The following is a 26,181-nucleotide window of genomic DNA, read 5'->3' on the forward strand; positions in this document are numbered from 1 at the left end:
TGTGTGTGTGTGTGTGTCCATGCACATGCGAGTGCTCTCTCCCTGTCCTGGATCCACAGAGGACAACCAGAACCAGTGTGCATGTGGAATGGTCTTTCATGTGTCTTAACCAGCTAGTGCATACACGTCTTCCTGTCTCCATCTAACTCTGGGAAGGTCTCCCTCTCTCTCTCTCTCTCTCTCTCTCTCTCTCTCTCTCTCTCTCTCTCTCTCTCTCTCTCTCTCTCTCTCTCTCTCTCTCTGTCACACACACTGTCCCCTGGGAGGTCATTAACTCACACATCCATCCGCTGAGCTGTGAGACAGTCTCTGAACAGTGTCAGTAATCATCAGAAGATGTAACAGCCATGAAGGAGCTGCTGTCAGCATGATACAACACACAGAAGTTGGCACAAGCTTCATGTAGTCAAGTCAATATACTGTACACTGAGACTGTGCTCCACCAGGAGTTGAAAAGTCTATATAGACTGTTGGTAACATGTCAAGTTAAAGGCAAGGAAGTCTTAGTAGACTATGTGCATCAGTACATATGATGCCCCAAACCTACACTGTGAATCATTTCCTGTAAAATGTACAATAACTTACTGGCAGCAATTGGCCAGGAGTAAGTTACTGTAATTCATTTCACAGTACAGCTACTGTAATACATTTTACAGTAATAAACATGTTACTGTAATCTAATTTACAGTATATTACTGGAATTTCCCATGCAGTTATACATTACCCAGTGTCCTTTGCAGAATTTCATTTTGGTTATTTAGTGGGCGCTCTTGTCCTTATAAACTTACGTTTCAACCAAGGTTGCTAAAAAATAAATATATACATATATTTCTGTATATATATATCACAGTCATAGCAAGTAAAGAAAATCTGTAATCGTTACTGAAAATGTTTTTGTAGTTAAGGATACATTGGTCTTCAAAATAATTTTTATTACAACAAGACATCTCGTGATATATCTCTGACTATCTCTGGATAGAGGCAATATATTTATCGACATATTCACAGTAACTTCATGCCAGAGCAATGAAACAGAGTACAATACAATAAAAGTGGCTATTAAACGGTTAGAACGTGTTTTCTATTCTATTTTACTGTAACTACAAGGGATTAGAGCAAGCAGGTTGGCTGTAGGCGTTTACGTATTACAGCATATTCATGAATATTAGCTGTTTTATCACTTGCACTTCAAGAGGCCTAAGCAAAGGCTTCCAAACTGGCAGGGAAAAACAGATCGAATGGACCTGGATAAATAGTCAGACATTGTAAAGGTAAAAAGCCAGCTGCCAATTTGATCTGTTCCCTATATACATTGAATTGTTAGGGAACTACTACCACATATCACTTACATTGGTACAGGACTCTCGATAACAGGTGTAACAAATTCAGCCACTTTCAAGGCTTGCCTAAAATATGCTAATGAGCCACAATATTTTCCCACAATGCTCCATAATTTACAGTATGATGCAGTAGATATACAGATATATAGCAAAACAGCAATACAGCACTATATTGTTGAATTGTATTGAAAATATAATCAGAAATGGCTAATAGTGACTATTTAATTCTATAATTATTAAAGCACACCAAGTGATATTTTATGTTTTCCATCACTTGCACTTCAGGCCTTAACAAAGCCTTCGAAACTGACAGTGACTACATGGCAAAACAGACTGAAAGGACATTTATAGCCACTCAACCATTAAAGATTTGAGACTGGCTGGAACTCTGTGTCCCTTAAATGTCATTGTAGGGGACCACCACCACATATCACTTAAATGGGTACAGCACTCTCACTAACAGATGCAACAAACATAGCCTTTTACAGTAATAGTGTTATGCAGGTGAATGAGGACCCAAAAGCGACTTGGCGAAAACAGAGTCTTTAATCCAGTAAAGGAAATATGCAATGCTCCTAGACAAATCGGAGCGGTAAATAAAGCATAAAAAACAATTCCACTCGTAATGACGAGAACAGACTGGAGACTCGATCATAAACTGGAGGTTGCCTCGGGAAGGCACTTGACCGTAGCAGACTCAGACACCTGCTCACCACGCAGCATCTGAGGGAAACACGACACAACAGGGCGATACAAAGACACAGCACGGTGAACAATATACAAGGATCCGACAGGACAGAAACGGAAAACAAGGGGAGAAATAGGGACTCTAATCAGGGGAAAAGATAGGGAACAGGAGTGGAAAGACTAAATGATTGATTAGGGGAATAGGAACAGCTGGGAGCAGGGACGGAACGATAGAGAGAAGAGAGAGAGGGAGGGAGAGAGAAAAAAGGGAACGAACCTAAAAAGACCAGCAGGGGGAAACGAACAGAAGGGAAAGCATAATGACAAGACAATATAAGACAAAACATGACAGTACCCCCCCACTCACCGAGCGCCTCCTGGCGCTCTCGAGGAGGAATCCTGGCGGCAACGGAGGAAATCATCAATCAGTGAACGGTCCAGCACGTCCCGAGACGGAACCCAACTCCTCTCCTCAGGACCGTAACCCTCCCAATCCACTAAGTATTGGTGACCCCGTCCCCCGAGAACGCATGTCCATGATCCTACGTACCTTGTAAATAGGTGCGCTCTCGACAAGGACGGGAGAGGGGGAGGGAAGACGAACGGGGTGCGAAGAAAGGGCTTGACACAGGAGACATGGAAGACAGGATGGACGCGACGAAGATGTCGCGGAAGAAGCAGTCGCACAGCGACAGGATTGACGACCTGGGAGACACGGAACGGACCAATGAACCGCGGAGTCAACTTACGAGAAGCTGTCGTAAGAGGAAGGTTGCGAGTGGAAAGCCACACTCTCTGGCCGCAACAATACCTTGGACTCTTAATCCTACGTTTATTGGCGGCTCTCACAGTCTGTGCCCTGTAACGGCAAAGTGCAGACCTCACCCTCCTCCAGGTGCGCTCACAACGTTGGACAAACGCTTGAGCGGAGGGAACGCTGGACTCGGCAAGCTGGGATGAGAACAGAGGAGGCTGGTAACCCAGACTACTCTGAAACGGAGATAACCCGGTAGCAAACGAAGGAAGCGAGTTGTGAGCGTATTCTGCCCAGGGGAGCTGTTCTGCCCAAGACGCAGGGTTTCTGAAAGAAAGGCTGCGTAGTATGCGACCAATCATCTGATTGGCCCTCTCTGCTTGACCGTTAGACTGGGGATGAAACCCGGAAGAGAGACTGACGGACGCACCAATCAAACGACAGAATTCCCTCCAAAATTGTGACGTGAATTGCGGGCCTCTGTCTGAAACGGCGTCTAACGGGAGGCCATGAATTCTGAACACATTCTCGATGATGATTTGTGCCGTCTCCTTAGCGGAAGGAAGTTTAGCGAGGGGAATGAAATGTGCCGCCTTAGAGAACCTATCGACAACCGTAAGAATCACAGTCTTCCCCGCAGACAAAGGCAGACCGGTAATGAAGTCAAGGGCGATGTGAGACCATGGTCGAGAAGGAATGGGAAGCGGTCTGAGACGACCGGCAGGAGGAGAGTTACCTGACTTAGTCTGCGCGCAGTCCGAACAAGCAGCCACGAAACGGCGCGTGTCACGCTCCTGAGTCGGCCACCAAAAGCGCTGGCGAATAGAAGCAAGAGTGCCTCGAACGCCGGGATGACCAGCTAACTTGGCAGAGTGAGCCCACTGAAGAACAGCCAGACGAGTAGAAACAGGAACGAAAAGAAGGTTACTAGGACAAGCGCGCGGCGACGCAGTGTGCGTGAGTGCTTGCTTAACCTGTCTTTCAATTCCCCAGACTGTCAACCCGACAACACGCCCATAAGGAAGAATCCCCGCGGGATGAGTAGAAGCCACAGAAGAACTAAAAAGACGGGATAAGGCATCAGGCTTGGTGTTCTTTGCTACCCGGACGGTAAGAAATCACAAACTCGAAACGAGCGAAAAACAACGCCCAACGAGCTTGACGAGCATTAAGTCGTTTGGCAGAACGGATGTACTCAAGGTTCTTATGGTCTGTCCAAACGACAAAAGGAACGGTCGCCCCCTCCAACCACTGTCGCCATTCGCCTAGGGCTAAGCAGATGGCGAGCAGTTCGCGGTTACCCACATCATAGTTGCGTTCAGATGGCGACAGGCGATGAGAAAAATAAGCGCAAGGATGAACCTTATCGTCAGACTGGAAGCGCTGGGATAGAATGGCTCCCACGCCTACCTCTGAAGCGTCAACCTCGACAATGAATTGTCTAGTGACGTCAGGAGTAACGAGGATAGGAGCGGACGTAAAACGTTCTTTTAGAAGATCAAAAGCTCCCTGGGCGGAACCGGACCACTTAAAACACGTCTTGACAGAAGTAAGAGCTGTGAGAGGGGCAGCAACTTGACCGAAATTACGAATGAAACGCCGATAGAAATTAGCGAAACCTAGAAAGCGCTGCAACTCGACACGTGACCTTGGAAAGGGCCACTCACTGACAGCTTGGACCTTAGCGGAATCCATCTGAATGGCTTCAGCGGAAATAACGGAACCGAGAAAAGTAACGGAGGAGACGTGAAAAGAGCACTTCTCAGCCTTCACGTAGAGACAATTCTCTAAAAGGCGCTGGAGAACACGTCGAACGTGCTGAACATGAATCTCGAGTGACGGTGAAAAAATCAGGATATCGTCAAGGTAGACAAAAACAAAGATGTTCAGCATGTCTCTCAGAACATCATTAACTAATGCCTGAAAAACAGCTGGCGCATTGGCGAGACCAAACGGCAGAACCCGGTACTCAAAATGCCCTAACGGAGTGTTAAACGCCGTTTTCCACTCGTCCCCCTCTCTGATGCGCACGAGATGGTAAGCGTTACGAAGGTCCAACTTAGTAAAGCACCTGGCTCCCTGCAGAATCTCGAAGGCTGATGACATAAGGGGAAGCGGATAACGATTCTTAACCGTTATGTCATTCAGCCCTCGATAATCCACGCAGGGGCGCAGAGTACCGTCCTTCTTCTTAACAAAAAAACCCCGCCCCGGCCGGAGAGGAAGAAGGCACTATGGTACCGGCGTCAAGAGACACAGACAAATAATCCTCGAGAGCCTTACGTTCGGGAGCCGACAGAGAGTATAGTCTACCCCGAGGAGGAGTGGTCCCCGGAAGGAGATCAATACTACAATCATACGACCGGTGAGGAGGAAGGGAGTTGGCTCGGGACCGACTGAAGACCGTGCGCAGATCATGATATTCCTCCGGCACTCCTGTCAAATCGCCAGGTTCCTCCTGAGAAGTGGGGACAGAAGAAACGGGAGGGATGGCAGACATTAAACACTTCACATGACAAGAAACGTTCCAGGATAGGATAGAATTACTAGACCAATTAATAGAAGGATTATGACATACTAGCCAGGGATGACCCAAAACAACAGGTGTAAAAGGTGAACGAAAAATCAAAAAAGAAATAGTCTCACTGTGGTTACCAGATACTGTGAGGGTTAAAGGTAGTGTCTCAAATCTGATACTGGGAAGATGACTACCATCTAATGCGAACATGGGCGTAGGCTTGTCTAACTGTCTGAAAGGAATGTCATGTTTCCGAGCCCATGCTTCGTCCATGAAACAACCCTCAGCCCCAGAGTCTATCAAGGCACTGCATGTAGCACCCGAACCGGTCCAGCGTAGATGGACCGACATAGTAGTACAGGATCTAGATGGAGAGACCTGAGTAGTAGCGCTCACCAGTAGCCCTCCGCTTACTGATGAGCTCTGGCTTTTACTGGACATGAATTGACAAAATGTCCAGCAAGTCCGCAATAGAGGCACAGGCGGTTGGTGATCCTCCGTTCCCTCTCCTTAGTCGAGATGCGAATACCTCCCAGCTGCATGGGCTCAGTCTCTGAGCCAGAGGAGGGAGATGGTTGCGATGCGGAGCAGGGAAACACTGTTGACGCGAGCTCTCTTCCACGAGCTTGGTGACGAAGATCTACCCGTCGTTCTATGCGGATGGCGAGAGCAATCAAAGAGTCCACACTGGAAGGAACCTCCCGGGAGAGAATCTCATCTTTGACCACTGCGTGGAGTCCCTCCAGAAAACAAGCGAGCAGCGCCGGCTCGTTCCAGTCACTAGAGGCAGCAAGAGTGCGAAACTCTATAGAGTAATCCGTTATGGATCGATCACCTTGGCATAGGGAAGCCAGGGCCCTAGAAGCCTCCCTACCAAAAACTGAACGGTCAAAAACCCGAATCATCTCCTCTTTAAAGTTCTGGTAACTGTTAGAACAATCCGCCCTTGCCTCCCAGATAGCTGTGCCCCACTCTCGAGCCCGGCCAGTAAGGAGTGATATGACGTAAGCAACCCGAGCTCTCTCTCTAGAGTATGTGTTGGGTTGGAGAGAGAACACAATATCACACTGGGTGAGAAAGGAGCGGCACTCCGTGGGCTGCCCGGAGTAACAAGGTGGGTTATTAACCCTAGGTTCCGGAGACTCGGCAGACCAGGAAGTAACAGGTGGCACGAGACGAAGACTCTGGAACTGTCCAGAGAGGTCGGAAACCTGAGCGGCCAGGTTCTCCACGGCATGACGAGCAGCAGACAATTCCTGCTCGTGTCTGCCGAGCATGGCTCCTTGGATCTCGAGGGCAGTGTTACGAGCGTCTGTAGTCGCTGGGTCCATTCTTTGGTCGGATCCTTCTGTTATGCAGGTGAATGAGGACCCAAAAGCGACTTGGCGAAAACAGAGTCTTTAATCCAGTAAAGGAAATATGCAATGCTCCTAGACAAATCGGAGCGGTAAATAAAGCATAAAAAACAATTCCACTCGTAATGACGAGAACAGACTGGAGACTCGATCATAAACTGGAGGTTGCCTCGGGAAGGCACTTGACCGTAGCAGACTCAGACACCTGCTCACCACGCAGCATCTGAGGGAAACACGACACGACAGGGCGATACAAAGACACAGCACGGTGAACAATATACAAGGATCCGACAGGACAGAAACGGAAAACAAGGGGAGAAATAGGGACTCTAATCAGGGGAAAAGATAGGGAACAGGAGTGGAAAGACTAAATGATTGATTAGGGGAATAGGAACAGCTGGGAGCAGGGACGGAACGATAGAGAGAAGAGAGAGAGGGAGGGAGAGAGAAAAAAGGGAACGAACCTAAAAAGACCAGCAGGGGGAAACGAACAGAAGGGAAAGCATAATGACAAGACAATATAAGACAAAACATGACAAATAGTCTCAAAATATGTTAATTTACTTGGCTCATTGTGCTCTAGCGACTCCTTGTGGTGGGCCGGGCTCCTGCAGGCTGACTACAGTTGAACGACACATTGGTGCGGCTGGCGTCCGGGTGTTAACAAGCGTGGTAAGGCAGGTCATGTTTCAGAGGACACATGGCTCGACCTTCGTCTCTCCCGAGCACGTTGGGGAGTTGCAGCGATGAGTGAGGAACGCAATTGGGGAGAAAAAGGGGGTAAAATACAACAACAAAAAATGCTCCTGAAGTTTGTAATTTCCATTTTGAAATGTCACTCTTGACTTTTCCCTTACGAAAAAGGTATGAACCCCTACAAAAATGTCCATTCATTATATAATGAAGATGAAAATAATAATGAAAATGTCCTGTTGTTGCAGGATTATTTACCGGCTGTAGAAAACTGGCTCAAATTAAGACCCTACATCTGTATAGACACAGGCTCTTTAAATAATTTGGTTTTCCTCTAAGGATCATGACAGTAAATCTGCACATGGAAAGACATCCACATGGAAAGATACCCTCCTCTAGCTCTTCCTCAGTGGGGATTTCGAAGAGAGTTGAAGGAAAGAGAGGAGAAGGGAGGGAGAAGAGAGAACTGAAGAGCCAATAGAAAGTGAGAGAAAGGCTTACTGAGTGAGTGACCGTGTCAAGGTTCCAGGTCAGGATCAGGTAGCTGTTTCTCTGTGCCAGGGGAATATCCTCCCTCTTCACTGCACTCTCACTCTGCCCCCTGGTGGACTAACACAGCATGACGTTGCTGTCCTGCCAGGAGCCACGATACGTTACCACAGTACAACTTACTCTGAGTTGTGTAATGTGGCTTAAATTGTGTGTGTGTGTTTGACTAGGTAAGGTGTGTGGGTGTGTTTCTGACACAGTCACACTGACTGTACCATCTCTCTGTCTCACCAGTAGGAACAGGGAAGAGGAGGAGGAGGAGGAGGAGGAGGTGGAGGAGGAAGAGGAAGAGGTGCTCCGACTGAAGACCACACGCTCAGCCTCCTGCCCTAACCCTGAAACACTTGGTCAGAGACAGGGTCTAAGACTGACCTTGCCTCGCCCTCTACCCCATCCAGTTTCCCCAGCCCCAGCCCTCTCCCTCCACTCTCCCTCTTTCTCTCCCTCTCCCCCGGGTGACCGGACCCAGATTCCCCCGGAGGCCCCTGTGGTGCCCAGGAGAAGAGGCTCGGTGCTGGCTCGCCTGCTGAAGAGAGATAGGGTGGTCAAAGAGAGAGATGGAGAGAAGGATGAAGAGGAGGGAGGAGAGAGAGAGGCGGAGCTGCATCTGTACGCTGTGTCGCTTACATCTCGGATCTACCTGCACCTGCAAAGCTCCTGGAACAGTTACATTATAGTGAGTCATGCACTGTGTGTGTGTGTGTGTGTGTGTGTGTGTGTGTGTGTGTGTGTGTGTGTGTGTGTGTGTGTGTGTGTGTGTGTGTGTGTGTGTGTGTGTGTGTGTGTGTGTGTGTGTGTGTGTGTGTGTGTGTTATAATGTTGTAATACCGTGTGTGTATGTTGTTGTTTTTCCTCCAGAGGTCGACGTTGCTGTTGGACCCCCTCTACAGAAGGAGATGCAATGTCATGTTGAGCACCTCCCCACAGAAACAACCCCCCATTAGGTACTTTCAAATACTGTTCCCCTATCAGATGCTGATGGTATTCCCATCAGGGTCATGTTCCGTTGACACAAAACGTAAGAAAACTGATCCAAATGGGGAGGTACCACCTGAACGTGTCCAATAAGAAACATTTGTTTTGCTGCCCTAATGAGAGACAGCCCTGATACTGTACCCCAGTTGATAGTTTCCCCCATCAGATACTGTTCCAACATGTTGTTCCATGGTCACTCCCTCCCCTGTCGGTGTGTAGTTGGGAGCGCACAGCCCACCTGTTCCGACAGCTGAGCGGTGAGTTGCTTCAGGAGGGCATCAGCCTGGAGAGCCTATATCTGCTCCTCCAGGAGCTCCGCACCGCAGCACACCGCAGCATCACCCTCAGGAAACTCTTCTGGAGGGTGAGATCACATGGATCTGTGTGTGTGTGTGTGTCTGTTTCTGTGACTGTGTGTGTCCTTCTTTCTCTGTCCTTCTTTCTCCATACATAACTGTGTGTGTGTGTGTGTGTGTGTGTGTGTGTGTGTGTGTGTGTGTGTGTGTGTGTGTGTGTGTGTGTGTGTGTGTGTGTGTGTGTGTGTGTGTGTGTGTGTGTGTGTGTGTGTGTGTGTGTGTGTGTGTGTGTGTGTGTGTGTGTTAGTCCAATGACATGTTTCCATTCCTGGTGCCGATGCTGGAAGACTCCCTCCGGAGCTGTCAGAGGCCGGAGACCAACACAGCAGACAGCCTACTGTGAGTGACATTGTGTGTGTGTGTGTGTGTGTGTGTGTGTGTGTGTGTGTGTGTGTGTGTGTGTGTGTGTGTGTGTGTGTGTGTGTGTGTGTGTGTGTGTGTGTGTGTGTGTGTGTGTGTGTGTGTGTGTGTGTGTGTGTGTGTGCACAAAGCTGACAGACTATTTTGAGTGACTACAGTGATCCTTGGTTAAGACTACCTCTTATCTTTTATAACATCACCATCAGTGCCTCTGTGAAACACCTGAGTGTGGATTAACTAAGGAACCCCATTGGGTTTTCTTTGGGGGTTTTAAGCAGCTTTGTCTTTATGCAACTAGATTATGGGTTTAATGTGGATCTCTGTGGCACTACTACACTGAGGAGTAATAGGTCAGGTAGGTGACAGGTGACAAGTCTCACTAGCCCCCTCCAGTGGTCAAGAATATAATGGTTAAACTCCATCATACCTGTTCTCAAAATGGGTTTATCTCTGCCCCTAACCCTCTTTGTCTCCTGTGTCCAGGCTGTGTACTCTGATCGTTCAGACCCTGGCCTTGATGTTCAGAGAGACAGAGATCGAGCCGGCTCGACTCAACATGCTTACGGCCAAGCAGTGAGTACACACACACCCATTCTCTCTCCTTCCTTTATGCCTTCCCTCTCTCTCTCCCTTGATATCACAGAGGTATAGCTAACAGGAGAGTGTGTTGTCCCTGTCTGCAGAGGTGCCCTGACAGCCAGGCTGTTACTAGCATTGGTGTGTGACCCAGAGCTCCAGAGCCAGACACAGGGATCGAGGAGAGTTTCCCCAGACTCAAGACAGGGCTCGCCCCCACATTCAGAGGTGAGTGTGGGCCCTGGATATAATTGGTTGGACATTAACATTTTGTGTGGTTGTGTATATGTTTTTTATGACTTGTGTAATAGGAATTTCCAAAAGAGAAGAGCAGTAAAGTCAAGTCGGGTTTATTACAAGTTGCAACAGGGAAACACCTCCAGCCCAGAAGCAGAGAAAATGTCTAACTGGCCTTCTCTGACAAGGCCCTAGTATCCTATTCAGCAGACAACTGTTCTGTAAACAGCAGCCCAAGAGGCTTGCAGGAAGTCAAAACAAAAAGGCAGTGACTTTGCCGGCGACTGTAGAATCGCACAGTGTTCATCAGGACGCCATTAATACCACGCAACAGTGTATAATCCGTGTCCTTGGCCCTTGCACATTCAGTCTGGTGTCTAACGCTGTCGACAGATGAGCGAACTATCCCATAACATTCACGTCGAGTGACCATCAACCTACAATCTTGCACAAACAGAACACTGGAAACCGATGGGCGTTAACAGAAAGGGGGGGGTGGAATCTATAAATAGGCTGAGCATCGTGCTAATCCCTCCGCGTGAAATATCAACTTCTAGTCATCTCAAATGTTCCCATCACAACTTGTCTGTCAGCTGCAGGGCCTGTTCGCGGAGTACCTGGATGCAGGGTGCTCTCTGCTATTTGAACTGGTGGTACTCTGTCAGGAGGTGAGTGCCCTTCACAGCGGGCAATGGAACGAAACTCCCACACCCTAAGCATGCTAATATACTGCATACCAGTATACATATTAACTGTACAGTGTGTCGCCTAATGGTCAACTCTGTTTCTGCAGGCCAGCCGAACTCCGTCTCCAGAGCATTTTCTGACTGTAGGCTGGATCCTGAGAATACTGCAGCCTCATCCCTCTTTGGTAAGCCTCCACGTATTTGAATGGATGTCCACTTCAATGACTTGATACCTCGTCTGATTAGTTGAATCTCCCTCTGTCAACCTGTCTCATGGTTGGTGTCCCCCCCCCCCCTCCGTATCTCTCTATCTCCACAGCTGTCGTTCGTGGGGTACCAGGCTCGGCAGGTGGTAGTGGTCCTGTCTGGGTCCCAGGCCCCTCTCAGCCCGTCCCAGGCTGCGTTGTTGTTCCAGCGCTGTAGGGTTCTGCTTGCCTGCCTGAAGTACAGCTCCCACCTGGGCCAGCACCTCCGCACGGAGTACAGAGAGGAGTTCAGGTGAGAGGTAGAATCAGTCAAACATGGTTCCAGTTCCTCTGCCTTAGAAATGTTTGTTCCATTTGTGGTCTGTAGATGGCAGTGCTGTGAAAAAGTATTGGCCCCTTTCTGATTTTCTCTATTTTGACATATTTTTGATACTGAATGTTATCAGATCTTCAATCTAAACCTACTATTAAATAAAGGGAACCTGCTTATTTTATTTATTTAATTAACAAAGTTATCCAACACCCAATTCCCCTGTGTGAAAAAGTGATTTCCCTCTTACACTCAATATCTGCAGTGACTGCAACCAAATGCTTCCTGTAGTTGTTCATCAGTCTCCCATTGTTGTGGAGCAGTTTTGGCCCACTTTTGCATGCAGAACTGCTTTAACTCAGTGACATTTGTGGATTTTCAAGCGTGGACTGGTCGTTTCAAGTCTTGCCACAACATCTCAATTGGGATTAGGCCTGGACATTCCACAACTTCAAATGTGTTGCTTTTTATGCATTTTCATGACTTGATTGTATGTTTTGGATCCTTGTCCTGCTGCATAACCTACAGTAGCTGCGCTTCAGGTTCAGCTCACAGACGGACTCCCTGACATTCTCCTGTAGAATTCTCTGACACAGAGCAGAAATGGTTCCTCCTATTAAGGCAAGTGGTCCAGGTCCTGAGGCAGCAAAGCATCCCCAAACCATCACACTACCACCACCATGCTGACCCCAAACCATCACACTACCACCACCATGCTGACCCCAAACCATCACACATGCACCCCAAACCATCACACTACCACCACCATGCTGACCCCAAACCATCACACTACCACCACCATGCTGACCCCAAACCATCACACTACCACCACCATGCTGACCCCAAACCATCACACTACCACCACCATGCTGACCCCAAACCATCACACTACCACCACCATGCTGACCCCAAACCATCACACTACCACCACCATGCTGACCCCAAACCATCACACTACCACCACCATGCTGACCCCAAACCATCACACTACCACCACCGTGCTTAACCGTTGGTAAGAGCTGCTTACTGTAGAATGCAGTGTTTGGTTTTCGCCAGACATAATGGGACCCATGTCGTCAAAAGAGTTGACTCAAGTTTGCCAAAAAGTCCTTGGAAGCACCTGGATGATCATCAAGACACTAGGAAGATGTTCTATGGACAGATGATTAAAAAAAGAATATATATATATATACTGCACTGTTCAGCTCAAGGGTAATGGTATTGTATATACTGTATACATTGTACTGCACTGTCCAGCTTACGGGTAATGGTATTGTATATACTGTATACATTGTACTACACTGTCCAGCTTACGGGTAATGGTATTGTATATACTGTATACATTGTACTACACTGTCCAGCTTACGGGTAATGGAATTGTGTATATCTTCCATATTTTACGGTATTCTCTTGCAGGTATTATGTGAAGCTGCCCTGTGTGGAGGAGAAGTTGCCCCCCGACTACCCCATCAGCCAGCCTGCTCTACGCCTCGTCTCTCAACTGCTGGGACTTATCATACAGAAGTCCTGACCACATACACTACATGAATTTCCTCGATTCATAGACAGATGTACTTAATGTCATATATTTTTTAGAAGTATACTGTATATCCGGGTTTCTTAAACTATGGGTCGGGACCCAAAGTGGGCCCTGTGCATGTGAGATGTGGGTAGTGAGATATGAGAATACAGCTACAATCACATTTCTTCTTAATTTGGGTCATTGGAGGACGATTTGGGTCACAGAGGATGGTCAATTGGACATATACTCTATCAAACTCTCTCACAGAACATAGGGACAGGACAATGCTCTGGGAAGGTGTGCCTTTGTCTGAGTGGTGTGTGCTTTCTGAAGGACCTTAGAAGTTTCCCTTTACACCTGAGAGAGGTGGAGATAAATACGATGCGAGGCATCACTCTCTTCTCGTCTCTCCTACACATGGCCTTGTTCTCAGGTTAACTGTCATGTAATGACAGTCAGAATGGTCAGATTGGTTGTAATAAAAATTAATGAATGTAATCAAGGTACTGCATAATTCACTTTCTAGAATATTCAGCTTACACTAGAAATGAATAAAAATGCCACTTGTTGAGCAAAATGCATGTTCCAAATATGTACCTTATTACTGTAGTAAATTATAAAGGCCTACTGATTTGTAAGACCCTGTGTTCAGTATTTACTTAGACACATTATCTATTTGTTTTGATTCAGAATTGTATGCATTTATTTAGATTTTATTGTATATCATCATCTGAGTACTCTCTGTGAGCGAAGGATTGTAACCAAAGGTTTTCTAGAACTCAACCTTGTTAAATGATCTAAAATAAATATACTACCTACCAGCTCTATTGTTCATATCTTGTTTTGCGCAGCTTCGCGGGAGACAACATCCATACTATTTGGAAATAAAACCTACAGGTTATGTAATGTCCCCCACATATATAATTCTTCATCATCAACTTAAAAATTGTCATTTGAAAGTATTTGATCCAGCCCCAAGTATGAGCGGAACACTCTATTGCTTTCTACAATGATCCACGGACCTATATTAGCGACGGACCGGAAGGAGCATGGACTGAGGATTTCGGTTTCTGCATCATGTAAGTTGAATGAACTTTCTGTATATCCTTAGATAGATATAATGATAAACAACAAGCATGCTAAAAATTTGTGGGACAAGTCTACTTTTTATGGCAGTTCATGTCTCTTCCCTATTAGTAGCTATCTATCCACTCTCATTGCAACTAATGTAGCGAGCTGGCGGGGCATGACCGTAACATCAGTAGTAGAGATTACAATGTAGCGTTAGCAAGCCATTTACACATGGTTATAATGCGATACAAATGATCTTTGTGGAGACCATGTAGCTAGCTAACCACACTAGACATAGTTCAAGCAGCAGGCGGTAGGCTAACGTTACTATTATTATCTTAGATTTAGGTATTTGAATAATGATACTATATCTAGATAACGTTACCCACTGGGACAGCTACCCAGATATGACCGGTGTGACTATAGAATAAAGACAATTGTGTCCATGTAACTTGCTGGCTGTTAGTCAGGATTAAAGCTCTAACTAATCCTCATCTTGAGAGGAAGTCAATTTGATACTCTTTCTTACAGTCTGTCTGTCCACTTTGCTGCCATAAAGTACGTCCAGCAAACAGAGGGGATGTTGAGAAACGGAGCAGCACAGGTAAGTGTGCAACACACCTACTCCAGCTGTTCCCCCTTAATCGCAACTCTACTGTACTTTTGTGGCTGTGACTCCTTGGCTGATTGTAGTGTAATGTGTCTTTATGCCTCTTCCCTGCAGGTTTTCAGGCAGCTGGTTAGACACCAGTCTACAGACACCAGCCTGATCCTGGAGAGATGTGAGTATAGACTGTCAGGGCACTTTCTCAGGTTTCTCCTCTATTGATCACAAACAATCCAGACCAGCTGATGTCTGTCCGCTCCTCTTTCTTCCCCCATAGCTTTGACGTGTGCACTCCTTAATGTCTTCCCCTGTGGCTTTGACATGTGTGCACCCCCTCCTCCACCCCACAGCGATTAACCGTGTCCAACTGCTGGGCCGCGTGGGGCAGGACCCTGTCATGAGACAGGTGGAGGGACGGAACCCCGTCACCATTTTCTCCATGGCAACCAATGAGATGTGGCGCTCCGGGGACGTAGAGACGTCTCCCGCAGGAGATGTCAGCCAGAAGACGACGTGGCATCGTGTGTCAATCTTCAAGCCTGGTCTGAGGGATGTGGCCTACCAGTATGTCAAGAAAGGGTATGTTCTTCACTCTGTCACCCTGTATACGGTGGGTTGTCAATTTCTCAGGCTGTTTCTGTTTTTCTGGGGACTAGGAGCCTGATAAGTAAATGTTTTTCCGTCTTATCTACTTAGAAGTGTCTTTGCCGTAAACACACAGGTGATAATTGGTCTTATAACAATCTGCAGAAAACGTTATATCAGTAACACATTCCTTGGGTCTGTGTGCCCCCGCTCTAGGTCGAGGGTTCTGGTGGAGGGGAAGTTGGATTACGGGGAGTACGTAGACAAGAACAACGTCAGACGCCAGGCTACCACCATCATTGCAGGTGAGAGAGGGGAACACCCACTCAGACACATTTCACATTCACAGACATTTTATATTTTCATAACAATTAAAAAATGTGATTATTTTCCCTTCTACAGACAACATTGTATTCTTAAGCGACAACATTCGAGGGAGGGACCAATGAAGGAAGTGGCACACTTCATCTAGGAGGAAGACTGAAGCTCTTTCTGTGTAGCTACTCTAGTGTCTATATATCAACTGACTGTTGGAGCTGTGTGCCTGCTATCTAAATGGGACAGAACACAGAGCAAAACCTCTCTGACTGTAAAGAATGAAAGAGTGATAGAGGACTATCTGTCCCTTGTCGGTGAGTGCACGGGCAGTTCCATTGAGTCCATCTCCATTTTGAAGTTATCAATTTTCTTCTACTACTTCTGAGTTGGTAAACAAACTGAAAGGGTTTGTACTGCCACCTAGGGTGTGTTGTTGGAACAGGTATAAACCCAAGGTTGGGGATAACCTGCAGTTATGGAATGTTTGCTCACGAGTATAATTCATTGGCTGATGACCTGGATTGAATTATGTGATCCTTCCTTAACCCATAGGAGGTACCATCCAATTGACTACTTCAAAATGGTCAATGTCCTCAATGGCACTGTCCATGCTAAAACATGCTTATGAGTATTAAAGTACTCTATCATTCTGAGTGCGCCAGGGTATACCTAAACGTGTGGTTACACGTATGTATTTTAGCCACCAAAATTGTTACTAATCTTAGTTTATGCTCATTTGTGGTATTATTGGTGGAGTACAACTAATGGAACTGCAGTTCAATGCAGGAAGAAAAGGATCATGCCTTAAAGGTGAGGACTTACACTTGTTTCCCCAGAGAAGCCAAATCACAAATGAGAAAAAATAAATGGGTGATGTGTGACTGACATAAGGCTGAACCCAAAACTATGACTGTGCCAGTTTCATATTGAATGTTATACCACCTGTTTTCTTCGAAGCATGTCTTTCTGTTCTATTTCAAAGATAGTTTGAAACTTGTAACTATTTGTTTATTTTCGGTTTCATTCCACTTTAAAGTTGTTGTTTTTTTCCCTTCGGAAACCAGACACCAGATTCTCACCTCCATTCTGTTTGGGCAAATGTTATACGCATGTTGTTTTAATGTACTTGTATGTATCATGTAGAATATAAAAAAATATCCCCCCAGAACTTTTGCCTTTCTCTTAATTTCAATATCTACACATTAGTGGAATAATTTCATGTTTCTTTGCAGAATGTCCTCTTTGACCTGTTCCTTGGCAGACTACTCTAGAGTTGCGGTTGAAGTTATTGCAGTAAATTGGCTATTCAAGTGCTTTTTTTTAAGGCTTTAACTTGATTGGTTGATTTGCATTTCCGGGGAGGCAGTGTTTTAAGAACGAAGAATTCTTGTCTTTCTCTGATTTGTTACAAAAAATAACGTTGATGTTATTTAATTGGCTTATTTGCTTGTCAATCAAAGACTCGGGCTCAAAGCCTTTGGATTGGTCGCGGAACCTGTTCAATCACAGACGGTCTGAATAGAAGGACTCGTTTGATTGGTTTTGACGCAGATGGACAGGACCAGGTCTTTCTCAGTTGTAAAATTCCCTATTAATTTCTGACCGAAATTATTGCGAAGTGTTCATGCGAACAGTCTCCATATACATTGTAGGTGTTGCGCTAAATGTACATCCATTGTAATGTATGTTGCCATTTATCGTGAGACAACCTACGCATATGAAATGCAAACACTGTAGGGTTTTTAGTCTGATTAGATGTCGCTACTCTTCTCCCTGCCCCCACCCGCATTCCTGCCTGTCTGGTCTGCTCTGGACGTGGATAGCAAACTTCATCAAGGAATACGAGGAAGAAAAAGTCCATACAAACTCTGTGCCAAGAAAATAAACAATACCCAACACGGGGCAGCCTTGCTCTATTCTTCACCCATTTTTAAATATTGTAATTCGGGGACAACCGTTTTGTTGGCAGCACTACTGCGTGTATTACGTCGTTGTAGCGACATCAACTTAACTACGTTTCTTCACTGAAGTTGTGCGTGGACGGAGTAAAAAGTAACATTCTGCGGTTGGAATCGCTGCAAGGTGGGTGAAGGAGTGTATTTGCTATCTGCGCTGCAAAGTATCATCAAGGGAACTGTCCTCATCTAACGACGCATTGTGAATCAGAGCGGTCGCATCGCCAAGGATGGAAATATTGGACAGTACTGAGTCCTTTTTACACTGGGATAGGAATCTCAGTGAGCTGTCGGAGCCTGGGGAAAACGAACATGTCTTATACAGCACAGTAAGTTACAGATAGGCAAATATTATAAACACTACGAACCGTTATGGCACTGCCACACTTGTCAATAGCACTTTTATTATTATTGATTACCATACCAAGGTTCTCAAGGTTTCACTGGGCTGGTAGTGAATATATGCCATCCGTCAAATTCATCCGTAAAAAAAAAAATCATATGATTTTCAATTGAGTCACTGCTGTTTTCAATGCAAACTATGATTAGCCTATTTATTGTCCTACTTAGACACCACACGAGTGAGCTCGGTCGATGGGCTAATTTATCAGTTATTTGGCTTTGGGTGACGGATAATGATAGATCCAGCTGGCTCAGAGGATGGGAACCAGACACTTACACTAAACAGAGACTTTCTCCACTGTCTAGATTTGGTGTGACTGACATTTCCTTACTTCTTCCGCCAAAAGCCCTAGATTAGGGACACTAGCTGGAATCTTATCGGGACCAAGTCAACCCTTCTTCCGCCAAAAGCCCTAGATTAGGGACCAAGTCAACCCTTCTGCCGTCTATACCTTCCCAGTTCCAATGTTCTCGAGCTCCAGCATGCACATTGCACTGTAACATAACTCAGCAAAGCCATTGTTATTAACTCACAGCAGAGGGAACTGTGTCCACAGACCTGCAGATCCATGCCGCCCGTGGGAATAGTAAATCCACGGGCCATGTGAGAAGAAACTGTACAACCTCTGTGTGAGAGAGTGAGTAGCAGGCTGTGTGTGTGAGGGAGTAGCAGGCTGTGTGTGTGAGCGGAGGAGAGGTTGATATTCTCAGATGGCACGAGAACAGAGCAGTGTCTTTGTTCATGTCGTCCATGCCCCCCTCCTCCATTCCTTGGGTTTGAAGCACACACACACACACACACACACACACACACACACACACACACACACACACACACACACACACACACACACACACACACACACACACACACACACACACACACACACACACACACACACTCTCTCTCTCTCTCCCCGGGATTCGTTGACATGGCATTTCTCACAACAATGCAAACTGTTCTCAGCTGCAGAGCTGAGCTCTCACCTCCCCTGGTACTGATTGGTATGTATGTGTGTGTACTCTTGAGACTCCCATCTGGATCTCCCATCAGAGAGAAGGGCACATCTCTCTGCAACTCCCTCCCACTGGGTACAAACCAACGTTGAATCAACATTATCAAGACTGGACGTTGAACAGACGTCTGGGCTTTACATCGAAATAGAATGAGTCGTTTTATGTCATTCTACTTCTATGGATTCGCGAGGCCGGAATTCAATCTAATCACGCCTTGTCTGCAGTTGCACCCTTTTAAAGGCAACGCGCCACATTCGAGGAGGCCGCAGATGTCAGCTCAATCCCGGACTAATTCCATTTGCACAATGCTCTCTTCGCTACTCGTGCCTCATGCAGGTCTACGCAGCTCTTGTTTCTCAACACGGTAACGCAGCGAGTCTTTTTTTGGGGCGGCGTCATCACATCTCCTCTCCACAACGACCTTTCCACACCACTCACACCCAGTTCAGAGAAACCCCATCCGCTCTTCATAGACGACTGCTCGGAGATAGTCAGTCTGAAGGACAGTCACACACAGCGGTTATTTCTATTACATGTTTGTCTTATATACCCAGGGCCGATCAGTCCTTAGAGAAACAACAGCATGCCACTTGCCGTAGCGAAGGCAACATAAAGGAACGTCAGTTTGACTGACTTTTGGCAGAAAAGCTCATTCAGACTTGATGACAGACACTGATGTGGTTTTTGCTTACAGAGGAGATCTCAAGGGGAAAAAAAAATCTCTGCCCAAATATTTACGAAGCGCTCGCAGTCCGGTTTTTCGCGCAAACATCTAGAATACGTCGCTGTTCGTGGTCATGCACCTGGGGCCCGCTTTTTTTTGTCTTATTCGTCAAATCCCGTGGTTTAGCCTGCCTTTTATCAGACAGCTGCCGTATTGCTTTGTTCCTATCATACATTTTCCACACATGATTCATCTCCTCCCGTCTACGCACAAACACCATTTATGTTCTGCGTTACAGCCTACCAACCGTTCTATATGTACTAATCAAGTCGCAGTCTTGTGTGACGATCAAAGGAGGAACTCCCTAGGATCCTAGTCCTAAATCTATGGGTTTATAATACTCTGTCATTTACCATCCCTGTGTGTACTTTCCTGCGTACCTCGTGGTGTGAGAGCAGTTGAAGTGCAGTTCTGATTGTAGCCCTACCGTTCTTTCACAGCCCTACTGTGGAACTTACATTCTACACTTTTTTATGACTTTATTAGTAGTAAATATGCTAACTATGCGTCCTCTCTCAGAAACTATCACGCTGTCAGTCTTGCACTTCTCTCTCTGTAAGGGTTGGACCAAAGGGTATTTATTGCTGTTTTGCAGCCTTTTAAGGCACAGTGTGTGTTGATGATGAAATTCCAAAGTTGTCTTGTCTATGGAGTCTCGTCCCTGAATCTGCCGAGCGACAGATCGAGCCATTGTGCAGACCGTGGCGATAGACCTCTGGTGAGAACATTGTTTTGTCGCTACACTGGGTTCCAAGAGGGTTCTTCAGGTGTCCCCATAAGATAACCCTTTTTGGTTCCATGTAGAACTCTCTGTTGAAAAGGTTCTACGTAGAAGCCAAAATGTTTCTTCCTGGAACCCGAAGGCTTTTACCTGGAACCAAAAAGGGTTCTTCAAAGGGTTCTCCTATGGGGACTCCCGAAGAACCATTTTAGGTTGTAGATAGCACGCAGACTGCACTGTTAGAGCTGCCGAAGAGAACAGAGAAGGCGTCTTTGGTGAGCGAGCCTATCACGACAGAGTCAGTGAGGTCATAGCGGTGATTTAGCTCGGGAAAGTCCATTAACAGCTCTGCTAGTTCAGCTCATCCTGCCTAGGCACTTGGATGACAGGAAGTCCCAGGTCTAAGATTCATAAGTCTGAAGCCACCGGCCAGCCCACAGGAGAACGTCTGTATGCCCCAAACCAACACGTCTCCCTCTGTGTTTGTTCTGTCCATATTTAGAACGAGTGAGAGCTACAGGAGAGGCCAGGGAGCAGAGATAGGCCTGAGTGGACAGATTGTACCTCCTATGTGTCTGACTGGTAACAGTACTTTCTAGATGTGTCTTGTGTAGTATATTAACACGTGGACATATTCATAAACCATTATGTCTCGGGAGTGTTCAGTGGAAACGCTCCGACTGGTTTAAACTGATCTGAGTGTTGTGGAGCGGAACCTGAGGCAGCAGGATCACCCTGACCTCTGCAGGTTTGGTTATCCTACCCCAGGTTACTGAAACCTCCCCTGTGGTGTCATGCAAATATTTTCTCTCTGAGAAAGTTGGTCGCCAGAGGACATATCAAATCAAATTGAATGAAAAATCCCTTCTGACATCAGCTGAAAACCCAGCCTAAAACCTCAAACAGCAAGCAATGCAGGTTAGAAGCACAGTGGCTAGGAAAAACCCCCTAGAAAGGCCAGAACCTAGGAAGAATCCTAGAGAGGAACCAGGCTATGTGGGGTGGCCAGTCCTCTTCTGGCTGTGCCGGGTGGAGATTATAACAGAACATGGCCAAGATGTTCAAATGTTCATAAATGATCAGCAGGGTCAGAAAAGAATGATACAGTGCAGCACATCAATCAGCTCAGAGGTGTATTAGGAGGGGTAGGTGGAGGGTACGGTTGGCAGGCTTACTTTAATAGAGCCCTCTTTCTTTCTCTCTCAGTACTGTATATGCCTTTTGGACATGCCTATGAAGGAAAGGGCGCACACGCACGCACGCACACACGGCTAGTCAAACAGAGCAGGCTCTCTCATGCTGTGTGTGTGTGTACAGAGTGATGCCTGTTCTCCACTGGGGCAGGGCAGCCTGATCCTGTGTGGCCCGTCATAACAGACCCCCCCTCTCTCTCTCTCTCTCTCTCTCTCTCTCTCTCTCTCTCTCTCTCTCTCTCTCTCTCTCTCTCTCTCTCTCTCTCCACCAGGCTGAAAGGGCCGTCTGTGTGACATCTGCTGGGAGGGAGGGTCACAGTCTGGGACACACACACACAGCACACGTGTGAATTCAAGCACACACATACACACTCACATACAAGGCCACATTCACTCACTGCCCTAACCCTATTCTATTCAATATCAACTCCTTCATTTCAGGAGAGGATCATTTCTGTGGGACATGCACTGATTTGGTGGTTGTGTGTGGTTGTGTGTGTGTGTGTGTGTGTGTGTGTGTGTGTGTGTGTGTGTGTGTGTGTGTGTGTGTGTGTGTGTGTGTGTGTGTGTGTGTGTGTGTGTGTGTGTGTGTGTGTGTGTGTGTGTGTGTGTGTGTGTGTGTGTGTGTGTGTGTGTGAGAAACATTCACATGAAAGGGAGTGTGTTAAGTACCGTGTCCTTTGCATATATTAGACAGCCAATCAATCAGATTTGTATGTGATGATGATGTGCTTTGAAGTATGCAGTATTTGTTTGTCCCTGTTCCAGCCCTACACCTGTGTTTATATGTAGGTGTGTTTCTGTCATTCCACAGCTCTTTCTTCCCTCCCACTGCATATTACTGTCAGTCATTCCTCCCAGGCATGTAGGTGCTTTGATCATCAGGAACAAATCATATTCCTCTCCAGCATATATATAGATCCAGTATCATTCATGTCGTGTAGCTATTCTGTTTTATACAACAGGCGGTTCTAATCCTGAATGCTGATTGGTTAAAACTGCATTCCAGCCAGTGTCTATTCCACAAGTTACCACCGGCTAAATCTATGACGTTAAAATGCCTATTTACTCTGTTCCATCTGACTGCGCAATCCGCTGTCTCATCAGCCCAGCCAGGCAATTTATCAACCTGATCTCCACTATAAAAAGCATCTAGGCATTATCTCATATTTCTTTTAGACTAACATTTTGTTTTCAACAGCAGAGATTTGTATAAACCTTACGGTCTGTCTCTCCGACATTTTCACTATTGTTTCAATATTCAAATTCGATTTCCAGATGTCCCATCGTAATGAACGTGTCGGGGTGAGACAGACAGGGAGGCAACTTTTCTCAGCCAGTCGAAATCATGAATCGGCATAATTTTTATGGATATATAGTACCAGTCAAAAGATTGGACACACCTACTAATTCCAGGGTTTTTCTTTATTTCAAAAGCATTAAGAAGGAAATAAATTTCACAAATGACTTTTTAACAAGGCACACCTGTTGATTGAAAAGCATTCCAGGTGACGACCTCATGAAGCTGGTTGAGAGAATGCCAAACGTGTGCAAAGCTGTCATCAAGGCGAAGGGTGGCTACTTTGAAGAATCTCAAATATAAAATAGATTTTAATTTGTTAAACACTTTTTTTTGTTACGACATGATTCCAAATGTATTATTTCATAGTTGTGATTTCTTCACTATTATTCTACAATGTAGAAAATAGTAAAAAATGAAGAAAAACCCTTGAATGAGTAGGTTTGTCCAAACATTCGATTGAAGAAGAAGAAGAACTATCAATAGAAAACAGGTCAAACGAAACGAAGTGCAGCGCTAGTTTTCAGTCTTTCCAGTTTCAGTTTGATGTGATTGTGTTAGCTGTGTTGTAGGTTAGCTCCTCTGAACCGTGTCCTGACGAGAGAGCACATTTTCTATGCCAGGTGAAATCGTGCCTCATTAGCTCATTGTTATGGATGTATCCAAATAAATGTAACTAGAAAAACAGCTTAACAAATGCAGCTACTTTGCTGTTGTTCTGTCTGCACTGTTTGACGTGACTGTAAGTTAGTCGTAGTTGGCTAGCCAGCAAGCATGGGATAAGAACGTTGCCAGCCAGTATGGCAATGGAACATTTAGAATGAACGATTGGGTCTCGTCCATAGATACAGAACAAAAAGACTGAACGACTGGGTCGCGTCTCTGGTAACCGAACCAACAGAATGAGCGACCAGCCGGCTTGGGTAGCAGCCTTAGATTTGTGTCGGGACTATATCTTGTGGAAGGACGAAAAAGTATGAATAAATTAATCAAAATAACCTTTATAATATAAATATGTCCTCCAAACACCGGCTTCCCGGGCGTTATCACTTAAATAAGCTCAAGGGTGAGGTGCTGTACTTGATATTCTGGTTCTTTAGACAAAAGGAAACATTTGCAATACTCAAACAATAACAATAACAGATTGGAAAGATAACCTCTGAAAAATGAGGGGTCTTCTACTTCCTGGCTTATGGTGTTGTGTTGCGTGCCTCTTCCTCATACTTCATCAATCCTTATTGAAGGGAAACCATCTTTGATACTGGAAGGTACCTGTACCATGCTCAACATCCTGTCACGTAACCACGGCAATGGCTGCTCTATAACCATGTCTGCTTTGGAAATGGCACCCTTTTCCTTTTCTAGTGCACTACTCTTGACCAGGGTGTCTCCAACCCCTCCCACTGTGATGTCTTCCTCCACACTCCGTTGAGCTTTGCTTCTGTTCTGAAGCCAGACATTCGTAGTTGCTGTAGGGTTGTAATTAGTGTGTGTGAGAGGGGTCATTACTCCGAACCCACAGCAGCTAGCCTCCACGCTCTACAGCACAGCTACATTTACACTCACCCTTTCTTTCCCTCTTGAGGCCCCGGTTAGCTGTTAACTGTGTGTGTGTGTGTGTGTGTGTGTGTGTGTGTGTGTGTGTGTGTGTGTGTGTGTGTGTGTGTGTGTGTGTGTGTGTGTGTGTGTGTGTGTGTGTGTGTGTGTGTGTGTGTGTGTGTGTGTGTGTGTACCGGGTGTTGGCTATGTTTCTTTTTAGAGTAGGGCATGGTGTCCCAGCCCTAAACGGGGAGAGGAGCCAAATCTACAGTAGCCTAGTAAGGATCTAGTTTGGCCTAGTAATCAGAGTTCTACAACACGATCCAGTGACTCTCTGTACTCATATTTCCCTGCCCTCTGTGTCGCCTTACCACTGATATCTGTGCAGCCCTACATTCACCGACGAAGCTGTTTAGGAGAGCGGCAGACATTTTGTCAGGGCTCAGTGGTTTGTGTTTTAAAAGTAGTTTTTTTTTCTCACCTAGAACCCATTTCCTGGTTTTTCACAGGTTTTAACTCCATGTCCTCCGTCCCTTCCATCTCTTTCACCCCCGCTCACTTTTGAACCCTTTAACGTACTGCTTCCTCTATCCTTCCTCCTTTTCCTCCTCTCGACCCTCGAGGGAGGGTGGGGGAAGGGACAGTCAAGGATGAACATGCCTGCTCCTGCCCCATAGTCTAAACACAGCTCCTTCACCTCTCTGATGCCTCTCTCTCCCTGCATTTTTTTAAACGTTGACATCATTTTCCTATTAGACAATGTTATTCAGAGAGACATGTAATTGAGTGCTTTCAGAATAACTTAATAAATGCCTGGTTGAACAAGTTGTTTCCCTCAGCAGGCTTGTAAAACCTTTCACCGGACGCCCTTTATGTTGAAGGGGACTGTGACTCAATTGAACCAGACCCACTACACTCACACAGAGAGAACGCTTGATCAACAGTTGAAGGATGTCAGTGGGGCCGAGTGACTGCAGAGTCACTGTGTCAGAGCAGGCCTGGAAAAAGTGAAATGTCACCGAAGCGGGGTGTGTGAGTTCTGGACTCAATTAAGCTGCCTTGGTAGGAAACCACGGGAGGCGGGAAGAGAAAGAGAGAGGGAGATCCTCCCTCTTTCCATTTCAGATCCTGCTGCTTAGTCTGACTGTCAAGGGTGTGTGTGTGTCTGATAACACGGTGAGTCACTGTCTGAACTCTGACCCCGAGGATGTTCAACTCACGAGCTCAACGGTCAGACATTAAGACGATCTGAAATTCATCACCAACAAATATACATTCTCACTACTTTCATCCACATTTTTTAGGCTAGTTTTTAAGGTCTTCTTTTCCAGATCCAACTGCCCTCCTCAACCACATAGGATACACACTTTCCCATGAAGTGAATTGCTTTTCAAAGTAGTGCACTATATGGACAATAGGGTGTCACTCACAGGAGGCGGTGAGAGGAGGACTGATCACAAGACATTTTGGAATGGAGTGAATAGACAACTAAAAATACCTAGGTGTCTGGTTAGACTGTAAACTCTCCTTCCAGACTCACATCAAACATCTCCAATCCAAAGTTACATCTAGAATTGGCTTCCTATTTCGCAACAAAGCCTCCTTCACTCATGCTGCCAAACATA

General features: G+C 46.1%; 3 protein-coding genes across 7 annotated transcripts in view; all 3 read left to right on the plus strand.

Annotated features, from left to right (window-relative positions):
* Positions 1 to 13,934, plus strand: part of lg14h12orf56 (linkage group 14 C12orf56 homolog) — a 29,103-nt gene extending 15,169 nt beyond the window's left edge. The window contains exons 4-14 of one of the 4 annotated variants that reach the window (XR_006831871.1): positions 8,131 to 8,572; positions 8,755 to 8,840; positions 9,091 to 9,235; positions 9,475 to 9,566; positions 10,071 to 10,160; positions 10,271 to 10,391; positions 10,994 to 11,068; positions 11,194 to 11,271; positions 11,406 to 11,584; positions 12,131 to 12,223; positions 13,019 to 13,150. Coding sequence is in view for 2 of the 4 variants with exons in the window: in XM_046299309.1 (XP_046155265.1) it covers positions 8,131 to 8,572; positions 8,755 to 8,840; positions 9,091 to 9,235; positions 9,475 to 9,566; positions 10,071 to 10,160; positions 10,271 to 10,391; positions 10,994 to 11,068; positions 11,194 to 11,271; positions 11,406 to 11,584; positions 13,019 to 13,133 (1,423 nt within the window). In the remaining 2 variants the exon portion in view is untranslated. Of the gene's footprint in view, positions 1 to 8,130; positions 8,573 to 8,754; positions 8,841 to 9,090; positions 9,236 to 9,474; positions 9,567 to 10,070; positions 10,161 to 10,270; positions 10,392 to 10,993; positions 11,069 to 11,193; positions 11,272 to 11,405; positions 11,585 to 12,130; positions 12,224 to 13,018 lie in introns of all 4 variants that reach the window. The other 3 variants (XR_006831872.1, XM_046299309.1, XM_046299310.1) reach the window with 3 other exon arrangements.
* Positions 13,935 to 14,117: 183 nt separating this feature from the next.
* Positions 14,118 to 16,873, plus strand: LOC123995620 (single-stranded DNA-binding protein, mitochondrial-like). 2 transcript variants are annotated; one of them, XM_046299255.1, is made up of 6 exons: positions 14,118 to 14,203; positions 14,727 to 14,799; positions 14,920 to 14,977; positions 15,153 to 15,381; positions 15,604 to 15,692; positions 15,790 to 16,873. In XM_046299255.1, exons 2-6 carry the CDS (start codon positions 14,776 to 14,778, stop codon positions 15,834 to 15,836), a joined length of 447 nt encoding a protein of 148 aa, XP_046155211.1. In that variant the 5' UTR covers positions 14,118 to 14,203; positions 14,727 to 14,775; the 3' UTR covers positions 15,837 to 16,873. The 2 variants fall into 2 exon arrangements, with proteins under 2 accessions (XP_046155211.1, XP_046155210.1); XM_046299254.1 differs by lacking the exons at positions 14,118 to 14,203; positions 14,727 to 14,799 and having other exon boundaries at positions 14,893 to 14,977.
* Positions 16,874 to 17,254: 381 nt separating this feature from the next.
* Positions 17,255 to 26,181, plus strand: part of creb3l2 (cAMP responsive element binding protein 3-like 2) — a 30,024-nt gene continuing 21,097 nt past the window's right edge. Inside the window, exon 1 of the mRNA XM_046297502.1 lies at positions 17,255 to 17,989. Coding sequence (XP_046153458.1) covers positions 17,891 to 17,989 — 99 coding nt within the window. The 5' untranslated portion in view covers positions 17,255 to 17,890. The remainder of the gene's footprint in view (positions 17,990 to 26,181) is intronic.

This window comes from Oncorhynchus gorbuscha, linkage group LG14 (assembly GCF_021184085.1).
Source record: "Oncorhynchus gorbuscha isolate QuinsamMale2020 ecotype Even-year linkage group LG14, OgorEven_v1.0, whole genome shotgun sequence".
Taxonomy (NCBI): domain Eukaryota; kingdom Metazoa; phylum Chordata; class Actinopteri; order Salmoniformes; family Salmonidae; genus Oncorhynchus; species Oncorhynchus gorbuscha.